The following is a 13,692-nucleotide window of genomic DNA, read 5'->3' as shown; positions in this document are numbered from 1 at the left end:
AGTATTGCAGACAATCCGCACTTGGGATGGGCACCCAGCATCCACTACGGACTACGAGAAATAGAATTATCGGTAAGTAAATTCTTATTTTCTCTGACGTCCTAAGTGGATGCTGGGGACTCCGTCAGGACCATGGGGATTATACCAAAGCTCCCAAACGGGCGGGAGAGTGCGGATGACTCTGCAGCACCGAATGAGAGAACTCCAGGTCCTCCTCAGTCAGGGTGTGCCCCTGACCAAGTATCAGCTCGGCAAAGTTGTAACGCCGAGACCCCTCGGGCAGCCGCCCAAGATGAGCCCACCTTCCTTGTGGAATGGGCATTTACATATTTTGGCTGTGGCAGGCCCTGCCAGAGAATGTGCAAGCTGAATTGTACTACACATCCAACTAGCAATCGTCTGCTTAGAAGCAAGAGCACCTAGTTTGTTGGGTGCATACAGGATAACAGCAAGTCAGTCTTCCTGACTCCAGCCGTCCTGGAAACTATATTTTCAGGGCCCTGACAACATCTAGCAACTTGGAGTCCTCCAAGTCCCTAGTAGCCGCAGGTACCACAATAAGCTGGTTCGGGTGAAACACTGACACCACCTTAGGGAGAAACTGGGGATGAGTCCGCAGCTCTGCCCTGTCCGAATGGACAATCAGATATGGGCTTTTTGAGACAAACGCCGCCAATTCTGACACTCGCCTGGCCGAGGCCAGGGCCAACAGCATGGTCACTTTCCCTGTGAGATATTTCAAATCCACAGATTTGAGCGGTTTAAACCAATGTGATTTTAGGAATCCCAGAACTACGTTGAGATCCCACAGTGCCACTGGAGGCACAAAAAGGGGGTTGTATATGCAGTACTCCCTTGACAAAACTTCTGGACTTCAGGAACTGAAGCCAATTCTTTCTGGAAGAAAATCGACAGGGCCGAAATTTGAACCTTAATGGACCCCAATTTGAGGCCCATAGACACTCCTGTTTGCAGGAAATGCAGGAAACGACCGAGTTGAAATTTCTTCATGGGGCCTTCCTGGCCTCACACCACGCAACATATTTTCGCCACATGTGGTGATAATGTTGTGCGGTCACCTCCTTCCTGGCTTTGACCAGGGTAGGAATGACCTCTTCCGGAATGCCTTTTTCCTTTAGGATCCGGCGTTTAACCGCCATGCCGTCAAACGCAGCCGCGGTAAGTCTTGGAACAGACATGGTACTTGCTGAAGCAAGTCCCTTCTTAGCGGCAGAGGCCATGAGTCCTCTGTGAGCATCTCTTGAAGATCCGGGTACCAAGTCCTTCTTGGCCAATCCGGAGCCACGAGTATAGTTCTTACTCCTCTACGTCTTATAATTCTCAATACCTTGGGTATGAGAAGCAGAGGAGGGAAGACATACACCGACTGGTACACCCACGGTGTTACCAGAACGTCCACAGCTATTGCCTGAGGGTCTTTTGACCTGGCGCAATACTTGTCCAGTTTTTTGTTCAGGCGGGACGCCATCATGTCCACCTTTGGTCTTTTCCAACGGTTCACAATCATGTGGAAGACTTCCCGATGAAGTCCCCACTCTCCAGGGTGGTAGTTGTCCACTCCCCATTGCCCTCCTGCTTCTTGTGCCGCCCTGTCTGTTTACGTGGGCGACTGCCGTGATGTTGTCCCACTGGATCAATACCGGCTGACCTTGAAGCAGAGGTCTTGCTAAGCTTAGAGCATTGTAAATTGCCCTTAGCTCCAGTATATTTATGTGGAGAAAAATCTCCAGACTTGATCACACTCCCTGGAAATTTTTTCCCTGTGTGACTGCTCCCCAGCCTCTCAGGCTGGCCTCCGTGGTCACCAGCATCCAATCCTGAATGCCGAATCTGCGGCCCTCTAGAAGATGAGCACTCTGTAACCACCACAGGAGAGACACCCCTGTCCCTGGAGACAGGGTTATCCGCTGATGCATCTGAAAATGCGATCCGGACCATTTGTCCAGCAGATCCCACTGAAAAGTTCTTGCGTGGAATCTGCCGAATGGAATCGCTTCGTAATAAGCCACCATTTTTCCCAGGACTCTTGTGCAATGATGCACTGACACTTTTCCTGGTTTTAGGAGGTTCCTGACTAGCTCGGATAACTCCCTGGCTTTCTCCTCCGGGAGAAACACCTTTTTCTGGACTGTGTCCAGAACCATCCCTAGGAACAGCAGACGTGTCGTCGGAAACGGCTGCGATTTTGGATATTTAGAATCCACCCGTGCTGTCGTAGAACTACTTGAGATAGTGCTACTCCGACTTCCAACTGTTCTCTGGACCTTGCCCTTATCAGGAGATCGTCCAAGTAAGGGATAATTAAGACGCCTTTTCGGCCATTACTTTGGTAAAGACCCGGGGTGCCGTGGACAATCCAAACGGCAGCGTCTGAAACTGATAGTGACAGTTCCGTACCACGAACCTGAGGTACCCTTGGTGAGAAGGGCAATTTGGGACATGGAGGTAAGCATCCTTGATGTCCAGGGACACCATATAGTCCCCTTCTTCCTGGTTCGCTATCACTGCTCTGAGTGACTCCATCTTGATTTGAACCTTTGTATGTAAGTGTTCAAAGATTTCCCATTTAGAATAGGTCTCACCGAGCCGTCTGGCTTCAGTACCACAATATAGTGTGGAATAATACCCCTTTCCTTGTTGTAGGAGGGGTACTTTGATTATCACCTGCTGGGAATACAGCTTGTGAATTGTTTCCAATACTGCCTCCCTGTCGGAGGAAGACGTTGGTAAAGCAGACATCAGGAGCCTGCGAGGGGGAGACGTCTCGAATCTCCAGTCTGTACCCCTGGGATACTACTTGTAGGATCCAGGGGTCCACTTGCGAGTGAGCCCACTACGCGCTGAAACTCTTGAGACGACCCCCCACCGCACTTGAGTCCGCTTGTACGGCCCCAGCGTCATGCTGAGGACTTGGCAGAAGCTGTGGAGGGCTTCTGTTCCTGGGAATGGGCTGCCTGCTGCAGTCTTCTTCCCTTTCCTCTATCCCTGGGCAGATATGACTGGCCTTTTGCCCGCTTGCCCTTATGGGGACGAAAGGACTGAGGCTGAAAAGACGGTGTCTTTTTCTGCTGAGATGTGATTTGGGGTAAAAAAGGTGGATTTTCCAGCTGTTGCCGAGGCCACCAGGTCCGATGGACCGACCCCAAATAACTCCTCCCCTTTATACGGCAATACTTCCATGTGCCGTTTGGAATTTGCATCACCTGACTACTGTCGTGTCCATAAACATCTTCTGGCAGATATGGACATCGCACTTACTCTTGATGCCAGAGTGCAAATATCCCTTTGTGCATCTCGCATATATAGAAATGCATCCTTTAAATGCTCTATAGTCAATAAAATACTGTCCCTGTCAAGGGTATCAATATTTTCAGTCAGGGAATCCGACCAAGCCACCCCAGCGCTGCACATCCAGGCTGAGGCGATCGCTGGTCGCAGTATAACACCAGTATGTGTGTATATACCTTTTTAGGATATTTTCCAGCCTCTCAGCTGGCTCCTTGAGGGCGGCCCTATCTGGAGACGGTACCGCAACTTGTTTTGATAAGCGTGTGAGCGCCTTATCCACCCTAAAGGGTGTTTCCCAACGCGCCCTAACTTCTGGCGGGAAAGGGTATACCGCCAATAATTTTCTATCGGGGGAAACCCACGCATCATCACACACTTCATTTAATTTATCTGATTCAGGAAAAACTACAGGTAGTTTTTTCACACCCCACATAATACCCTTCTTGTGGTACTTGTAGTATCAGAAATATGTAACACCTCCTTTATTGCCCTTAACATGTAACGTGTGGCCCTAAAGGAAAATACGTTTGTTTCTTCACCGTCGACACTGGAGTCAGTGTCCGTGTCTGTGTATGTGTCGACCGACTGAGGTAAATGAGCGTTTTACAGCCCCTGACAGTGTTTGAGACGCCTGGACAGGTACTAATTTGTTTGCCGGCCGTCTCATGTCGTCAACCGACCTTGCAGCGTGTTGACATTATCACGTAATTCCTTAAATAAGCCATCCATTCCGGTGTCGACTCCCTAGAGAGTGACATCACCATTTCAGGCAATTGCTCCGCCTCCTCACCAACATCGTCCTCATACATGTCGACACACACGTACCGACACACAGCACACACACAGGGAATGCTCTGATAGAGGACAGGACCCCACTAGCCCTTTGGGGAGACAGAGGGAGAGTTTGCCAGCACACACCAAAAACGCTATAATTATACAGGGACAACCTTTATATAAGTGTTTTTCCCTTATAGCATTTTAATATATATATATACATATCGCCAAATAAGTGCCCCCCCTCTCTGTTTTAACCCTGTTTCTGTAGTGCAGTGCAGGGGAGAGCCTGGGAGCCTTCCCACCAGCATTTCTGTGAGGGAAAATGGCGCTGTGTGCTGAGGAGAATAGGCCCCGCCCCCTTTTCGGCGGGCTTCTTCTCCCGTTTTTCTGAGACCTGGCAGGGGTTAAATACATCCATATAGCCCCCAGGGGCTATATGTGATGTATTTTTAGCCAGAATAAGGTACTATCATTGCTGCCCAGGGCGCCCCCCCCCAGCGCCCTGCACCCTCAGTGATCGCTGCTATGAAGTGTGCTGACAACAATGGCGCACAGCTGCAGTGCTGTGCGCTACCTTATGAAGACTGAAGAGTCTTCTGCCGCCGTTTCTGGACCTTCACTTTTCGGCATCTGCAAGGGGGGTCGGCGGCGCGGCTCCGGGACGAACCCCAGGGTGAGACCTGTGTTCCGACTCCCTCTGGAGCTAATGGTGTCCAGTAGCCTAAGAAGCCAATCCATCCTGCACGCAGGTGAGTTCACTTCTCTCCCCTAAGTCCCTCGTAGCAGTGAGCCTGTTGCCAGCAGGACTCACTGAAAATAAAAAAACCTAACAAACTTTTACTCTAAGCAGCTCTTTAGGAGAGCCACCTAGATTGCACCCTTCTCGGCCGGGCACAAAACTGAGGCTTGGAGGAGGGTCATAGGGGGAGGAGCCAGTGCACACCACCTGATCCTAAAGCTTTAACTTTTGTGCCCTGTCTCCTGCGGAGCCGCTAATCCCCATGGTCCTGACGGAGTCCCCAGCATCCACTTAGGACGTCAGAGAAAAAATGTTTAAATTAAACTGCGGTCATTTTTGCTTTCAAATGATTTTGCTATACATTACCTGCAGGAACAGTTGTCTTCACAGCGAACTGCAGCATTTCCTGTGTGACAATAGCATTGACAACATCTCTTTGTATATTCCTCATGCCTTTCAAATCTTTTATCTGGAAAACAAAGGGATCTGTTGCTATCTTTATTAATTCTTCCCTGTCTGAATTCTGAATCCCGATGGCAATGGTGGTAACACCAATACTCTTCAGCTCTTGAGCAAATGTAGTGACAACATCTTCAGACTTTGCTGATGTTATGATCACTGCAAATTGGGGTATTCCTTGATTAATTCGGCTCCCGGCCTCTTCCACAAAGAAGTTTGTGCGCAAGTAATCCAAAGCACTTCCTGTGTTCAGACGGCCACCTTTAAACACAATATTAATAACATGGTCCTGTACTTGCTGTTTGATCTCATATGTATTCAGCAGAAACTCCCTGTAGGCTGCCTCGCTGTACTGTGCAAGTCCAACTCGATATCTGTTAATACCTATGTCAAGTTGCTCGATAATACTTGTAATAAGGAGCTTAATTTGATCAAACATAGAACTTCCAATGCTGGAAGAAGAATCAATGAGGAACACAACATCTGCATAGCGCCTTGAGTAAGCTGGAAGAAAGAAGAATTAGGTATAAATAAAAGTACAAGAACATCATTACTGTATATTATTATTTATTAATATTTACTTATATAGTGGCAGCATATTCCATTGCTCTTTACAGTAAGGAATAAAACAATAATAAACCAGCCTTGCTCACTAACAAACAACCTACAGATGGGTCCATGTTTATCTTGACCTTTAATAGGATTAACGGAGACTGGGCAGTCGGAATTCAGTGAGCACCAAATATCATCTAAGGGACTTGAAAGCTCAGGACCAATTGAACAGCAGGGGGGGGGGGGGGGGGGGTGTTAATTCCTATTTATGAGTGATTTAAATTCCAGAATCCATAATGCATATACAGGTGGAACAGATTATATTATGCGATGAGTTTGTAAACACCCTATTGGCTAGCTGCCTTATTCCGCTTTTTATCCATAGAAGACAAAAGTAAAGTAGACTGGGGATTATTTCAGTTGGGGCACCATATTTTTATATATGTCTGCAAACGCTATACATTTTCATTTTTTAACATTATTGCCTTTCATGATTACTTAATATATTCTCATTAATTATATATTTTTATATAGGTATGGCTACTAAATAATGAGACTGATGCTATAATTTTCATTTAATTATATTAAGTACATTTTAACTTTGTTCCCCTTCTATGTACAAGTCTTTTGCATCCACACAGCTGCATTCCTATTTTCCATTTGACATTATCTGTCAGCTGTCTCTACAGCTCCGACGTTTATGGAACGTGTTTTAGAACTGCAATCTGTTTCTCGGCCAAAAACTGCTTCACAGAGAGAACTGTATGGGCTGGTGTGTTGTCCTGATGGAGGATGAAACTATTTTTCCACAACTCTGGCCACTTTCTTCTGATACTTTCACGCAAAGTTTCTAGAACATTCCTGTGGTAATGTTGATTTAATGTTGCACCTTGTGGTGCCCAGTCTGCCAAAATAACACCATTGATTGCAAATAAAACAATTAACATGGCTTAGAATTTGATTTGCTTTCTTCATTCTTGGTGATGGGGTTTTCCAGTACACGGACTGGCGTATTGTCTCAGGATTGTACTGGAATATCTATGTTTCATCACAGGTAATAACTATCTAAAAAATGCAAATCCACTTGAATTGGTTATAAAATGTATGTACAAATTTGCTTTTACATTTTCTATATGCTCGGCAGTGAGAAGCCTTGGAACCATCTTAGCACAAACTTTTGCCATGTTAAGGTCTTAATGCAAAACTTGCCTAACAGTTTCTTTGTCGATCTTTACCATTTCTACTATAATTTGGATGCTGAGTTGAAGGTCAATTGAAACAATTTAAAATTTTTTACCACATTTTTATGTTTTGGATGTACAAGGATTTTGGATTTCCTGGACGTTCATCAACTTTAAAATCCTCACGAACGTTACAAAATCTTTAGTGCCACCCAAACACACATGCACATGCCATACAATCTGCTCTGTAAGCCTCAGTTAGCATATGGAAAGATTGGGTGGGCACTTTGTTCAATTAAGACTACAAAATGTTGCTCTACTTTTGAACTAAGCATTTTTACGACGCACGAGAAAAACAGAACTTCTTCAAACGCTGCGTAGCAAACTATCTGTGAGAGAGGAGTAAAACTTTCAAAACAGATTTGGGATAGTCTAAGGTCAATGTTCCCCCACTCCCTTTTTACTCACACAGTAAGGTTTATATTTTACAAGTTCAGCCTTGTTATTTAATAGTCACACCTCATATACTTGGAGTGAATAGACTATTTTTTACCATTACTGACCTCACAAGAAGTAAAAAGATGATATTTACAGTGCAGCTACCCCTTTCCCCCTTTTTATGTTTTCTTTTGGCTAAATGGTTCAAGTACATTTCACACAGTCGTATACTGTAGGTCCCTGCACCTTTAGGATATTATATATAGCCATCTATTACTCTTTATTTAAAAATGTATACCGCTCCTGAATTCCTATTGTGTTACCTCTTCCATTAAACTGGCCAAACTGCACACCGATGTCCCAATAAGATGTACTGTATATGGATGTTGCAATTGTGCTATTTACCAAGCTCTGAAAAAAAGCTTTAGATGGCATTAGGATGCTCTTTCCGATGGACAGAGTGCAAAGGGGGATTCATGTACCTCCACCTCTTCCAGCTCTTACAGCGCACTGTATGACCCAAGGTTCTGGCAATGTAAACGATCACTAATGTTATTAACGGCGAACGTATAGCTTTAATAAATCACCCAAGGAAACTTAAAAATAGCTGTACAGTATAATGCATTCTCAATTTGCAGTGTATACTGGGGATCATTGATAGTAGGGTTTGGTGCATTTATGTCCATTTAATAAATAGTACATTGTGTGTCTAAAAAGTCTTTATACCATCTAAAACAGGGACTTATTAAACAATTATTTCCCACACTAAAATCATTATTATATACTGTCCTGCTAAGAGAAATGTAATTTTTACATTAGTGTGCCCAGTCCTGCAGATTAATGTAGCTAGGAAATAATTTGCATGACATGCTCTGTTCCACCCTGGCCGTGTCCAATTAGCGCTTACCATTGTGAAGGGTGCACATTTGTCAATCTGACCCATACAATATATGCCTATATATTGTATGAACATGTCATATAAGATTTATTTAACTTCGCTGATATTTACATTTTAAAAATGAGCCCCACTGATTTCAGCAATGACTTCAACAGGGATACATATAACTCTCACACCTATATCAGAAGACAGGATTTTCTACATTTACAGAAACATTGATTGTGGTTTACCTATAACAAATGAAATCACAGTTTCCAAGAGCCAACATATTTATTTCACCTACTGTATTTTCAAATATGAATCAATTAAACTTCATGTGATTTGCTTTATCAAATAGTTTATTATGTTAATTAGCAAAACCTCTAAATATTTGTAACTGAGTTGTACACCTGCCATTTACAATTTTTGTCAACTATAATTTGTTTCATGAATATGATAATTGCATTAACTCTTTACTCTTACATTAAGTAACATTTAAATTACTATAAATACCCCATGGTAATTAATTTGTGATGATATACAGTACTTGAATCGTTGGCTTTGGTCTGTAGATAAACATATTTACATACCTTGAATGTTTGTGACAATTCCAGAACAGATATTTTTCAGGAGACTTTTAGTCACATCATTGGGGACATCAAGTGTATCCAGATGGTGAATGAATCTTCTACTTGGCTTGTTAGCCACCTCTTGTAACTCAGCAATGTCTTTGATATTAGACCCAGTGACATAAACAGAGATACCTCTGGATTTGAGCTCTCTAGCTGGCTCTGCTACGTCATCTTCAGATCTACCACTAGTAACCACAACCAGTATCTGAGCTATGCTCTCTGCGGCTCTGCTGCCTGCTGACTCAGAGAAGAAGTTGCTGTTGATCACTTGAAGAGCCCTCCCCATGTAGGCACTGCCGCTTCTATATAATAAACTCTGTATCTTCTCTAGAATTTCGCTCTTCAGAGAATAGCCATTGAGCAAAAAGATTGTATTGGTCTCATCACTGTACTGAGCAAAGCCAATGCGGACTTTGTTGATGCCAACATCAAGGCTGGACACTAAGTCATAGACAAAATCTTTTACTTTTTGAAAGGCTACTTGCCCAATCCGGGTGGAGCTCTCTACAAGGAACACAATGTCTGCCTGATTGGCATTTCTGCAAACTAAAAAAAGAGGAAGCATAAATTATTACAGTAGTAAAAGATTACCAAGGTAAAAGATGACTATAGGCCAGCTAAAATAAGACCCTCCTCAATCTAAGTGGGCGACCGTTATGAAAATATCAATCAGTCCAGCATGCCCATCTGATGCAATATTCTCTAAGTTGAACAATGAAATGTCTCCACCTCAGGGGAGGAACGCAGATATCTAAGGGTGCCATACACTGTGAGATATCTCACAGTGTATGGCCATGATATCTGCAGGGTGTCAGACTGTCATATAAAATGCCTGTCGATATGACAGGCATTTTATCGGATTCAGTAGGATTTACTGGTGGACGGGATGCTGGCTGCCAATATCCTGACAGCTGCATCCCGCCCGCAAGAATGCCGGCAGCGGGGCGAGCGCAAAGAGTCCCCTTGCGGGTTCGCTGCGCTTGCCACACTGCGGGCTCGGTGGTTCGCTACGCTCGCCACGGGATCTATTCCCACTCTATGGGTGTGGACACCCACGAATGGGAATAGTCCTGTTGCGTCAGGATTCCGGCTGGCGGCACTGTCTGCTGTCAGGATTCCGGCATCGATATCCTGAGCGCCAGGATCCCAACAGCCGGCAAATTAAATGCCTCCCATTTTATCTGGCCGTGTATGCTCAGTAATTGATGAGATTAGAACATTTGTCTTTTATTTTTTCTTCTTTACACTTGTTTCATTTTCTATCTTTGTAGTAACTGAATATGCACATTGATTCATTATCTGCTCTGCCTCTGATGCTAATAATTTTATGTGCCAAGTCTACAGAATAATGCACATGTGTGAAGCAAGAGCGGTCTATCACGCCATGATTTTGGAAGGAGACTGCTTACATTTTTAACTGTTTGTTTCTAGTGTTTTGTGCTAACTGATTGAGGTAAGGTTACAGTAAGTATGAAGTACCTTTCGCTATACTAATATTTTTGTTGTTTCATACGTACTTTTACAACACTTTGAAATGCGCATTACAGTATTTCTAATTTGGAAGGTGAGTGCTTTCATTTGACACTGTTTGTACTTAATGTTTTCTGCTAACTGTCTGAGGTAAAGGTAAGTACAGATGCATCCTCATACATTTGGGGGTATATTTACTAAAAGTTGATTTTGGTTGATGTTTGGTTGATTTTTGATCGACTTAGTGTTTAAGGGTCTAAATCACACATTTACCAGCAGATGATTTTTGACATCGGTTAAAAAAAAAATGTGGTTTAAAAAATAGTAAATGTGGAATTTAGACCCTGAAATACAAAATCAACCAAACATCGACCAAACATCGATCAAACAGAAAAATGAAAGAAAAGAGAAATTCGACCAAGATCAATATTTAGTAAATATACCCATAAATCTCACATTTACTAACAGATGATTTTTGACATATTCTTTTTTAAATAATGTAAAAAAATCATCTGTTAGTAGATGTATGATTTAAACCCTGAATCACAAAATAGATCAAAAATCGACCAAACATCGTCCAAAAATCAATCATCAGTGACCAAAATCGACTTAGTAAATTTACCCCTTAGTCTCAATACAAGTGTGAGATGCCTGGCGCAAGTGAGAAACTAGGTCCCATGTAACTCTGCTAGCGTCGGGCATCTTTTTTTGCCAAAAGTGCATCTTAGTCACTACACAATGTGACTAGGACACCCACAGGAGACTGTGCAGATAAATTTGACATGCAATACTTACTGTATATGAAGAACAGAACTTGTATTGGAAGAAAGTGGCGGCCGCTGAATTGTAGCACTTCGTATACAGATTCAGAGACTCAGTTGTGTACAGATATATAAAATTAATCAGCACAGTCTCCTGATATGTAATAATCACATTGCGTTGCGACTAAAATGTATTTTTGCCCCAAAAAAGATGCTCAACACTAGCAGAGTCTCACGGATCTCGTGCCCAGGGGGCTATTTGACGCAACTGCAGCAATGATGTACTGTATGACACATATTTCATACTTACTGTGTCAACACTTTGGTACTCCCATTATTTTTATGTCCATTTGAGCGGCAGTCTTTTTAAAACTTTTAGAACTGTATATTATCATAAATCTAATTTAGTAATACAGAAGGTGAGTCTTTTCGTTCTAATAAAGGTGTCACATATTTTTTATTACAGATTTTAGTATGGCCCAGGGTTTCCTTGAATTTATAAGGGCATGATAACACACATATGTACAGATAATTGGTATAAGGAAGCAGGTAAAAATTGTCATATATATTATTTTCCTGAATTCTGAAAACTAATATCCATGCGATGATGTATGATAATCCAGTGGAAACTTAATGTTATCCTTTCATTTTATTTTAGTGACCTCTGTATTTCTTTTTCCTACTGTGTTACAGGCAGTGAATATACCGTAAATAGAGCCCTTGGTGTATTTTTACCAGATGCTACATTTTCTGTAATTTCCGTCCAGATGTTTATAATCAGGTCGTATAAACAAGAAAAATGAAAATGTGATGTGAGCCGTATCTGGAATTTCAACCTTCGGGCTACAGATTAGGATAAATCAAGAAAAAGACATCGTACCTTGAGCAATCTGACCAATCTGTCTAGTGGCTTCTTCTACCGTGGTACAGAGAACCTGAAGCATGTTTTGGGAAATACCCTGTAAAGCTGAAAAGTCGGCCACATTGTAAACGTGTTTCTCATCTGGATCACTGGCTATCTCATTGAGCTCAGTCAAAAGAGCATCTTTGATACCAACAGCATATAATGTGATTCCTGCATTTTTCACTCTTGTGGCTGGCTGCTTGATGTTGTCCTGAGACTGACCATCAGTTATAACAACAGCAATCTGAGGGATGCCTTCTTGTATTCTGGCTCTTTCTGTAAAGTGATTTTCCAGCATGAACTGAAGGCTTTCCCCAGTTTTTGTACCCCCACCTTTGTACTTGAAAGTCTCTATATACCGTAATACATCGTCCTTCTTACTATAGGCGTTTAGGTAAAATTCTGTACGAGGGGTATCACTGTACTGGATTAAACCAATGCGGATATTATCTTGACTAACATCAAAGCCGTTTATCATGGTGTACAAAAAGTTTCGCATGACCTCAAAGTTCTCTGTTCCGATGCTCCAAGACCCATCTACCAGGAATACAATGTCCGCAATGCTTGCCTCCGTGCACACTGAAATATAACATACAAGCAATTAAACAAGGGATTTTAGACTGTGTACAGCATCATCGTTTATACAAATTTGTAGTATAAGTTTATTGTTAATATATTGTTTTTGAAACATTTTCAAATACAAATGAAATACATGTAAATACATGTAAATGAAATACAAAAATAGCTAGTTATTCCTAAAGCAATATGAGTAACAATGTAGCTTGAACTCTAAATGATTTAGAGGCAAAAAATCTTACTCATGATTACCATTATGTTCTACCAAGTGAACTCTTCTATTTCTGGCACTGTTAGTAGTTAGAGAGATAAGGTAGAGTATGTTATACTGGACTCACTGACTGTGAAGGCAGCAGTACATGTTGTGGCCTCAACACATTATAACTGGTGCTTCAAAAAATATGTCCAATAACGAATACAGTGTGATAACATGATTATTTTGCTATATATCACACAGTTGGCAGGACCATGGAGGTCATTCCGAGTTGTTCGCTCGTTATTTTTTTCTCGCAACGGAGCGATTAGTCACTAATGCGCATGCGCAATGTCCGCAGTGCGACTGCGCCAAGTAAATTTGCTATGCAGTTAGGTATTTTACTCACAGCATTACGAGGTTTTTTCTTCGTTCTGGTGATCGTAATGTGATTGACAGGAAGTGGGTGTTTCTGGGCGGAAACTGGCCGTTTTATGGGTGTGTGCGAAAAAACGCTACCGTTTCTGGGAAAAACGCGGGAGTGTCTGGGCGAACGCTGGGAGTGTTTGTGACGTCAAACCAGGAACGAAACTGACTGAACTGATCGCAGTTGCCGAGTAAGTGTGGAGCTACTCAGAAACTGCTAAAGGGGGGTACACACAGAGCGATAATCTAAGCAATCTGACTAGATTGCTTAGATTTTCAGCAAGATCGCTCCGTGTGTAGCCCTAACAGCGATAGCGATGCGCAGCCCCGCGCATCGCTATCGCTGCTGCTAGATTGGCCTGCATGCAGGCCAATCTAGCGGGTCGCTCACTTCACCC

At 42.8% G+C, this 13,692-nt stretch overlaps 1 protein-coding gene across 1 annotated transcript in view; it reads right to left on the bottom strand.

The window, feature by feature from the left end:
• The window catches only part of LOC134927618 (collagen alpha-6(VI) chain-like), a 409,854-nt gene that overhangs the window by 309,412 nt on the left and 86,750 nt on the right, over positions 1 to 13,692 (bottom strand). The window contains exons 3-5 of the mRNA XM_063922353.1: positions 12,076 to 12,678; positions 8,923 to 9,510; positions 5,192 to 5,788 (exon numbers count right to left, since the gene is read on the bottom strand). Coding sequence (XP_063778423.1) covers positions 5,192 to 5,788; positions 8,923 to 9,510; positions 12,076 to 12,678 — 1,788 coding nt within the window. The remainder of the gene's footprint in view (positions 1 to 5,191; positions 5,789 to 8,922; positions 9,511 to 12,075; positions 12,679 to 13,692) is intronic.

This window comes from Pseudophryne corroboree, chromosome 5 (genome assembly GCF_028390025.1).
Source record: "Pseudophryne corroboree isolate aPseCor3 chromosome 5, aPseCor3.hap2, whole genome shotgun sequence".
NCBI lineage: Eukaryota > Metazoa > Chordata > Amphibia > Anura > Myobatrachidae > Pseudophryne > Pseudophryne corroboree.
The sequence above is the reverse complement of the archived record's forward strand: the minus strand, read 5'-3'. Positions and strand labels throughout refer to the sequence as shown.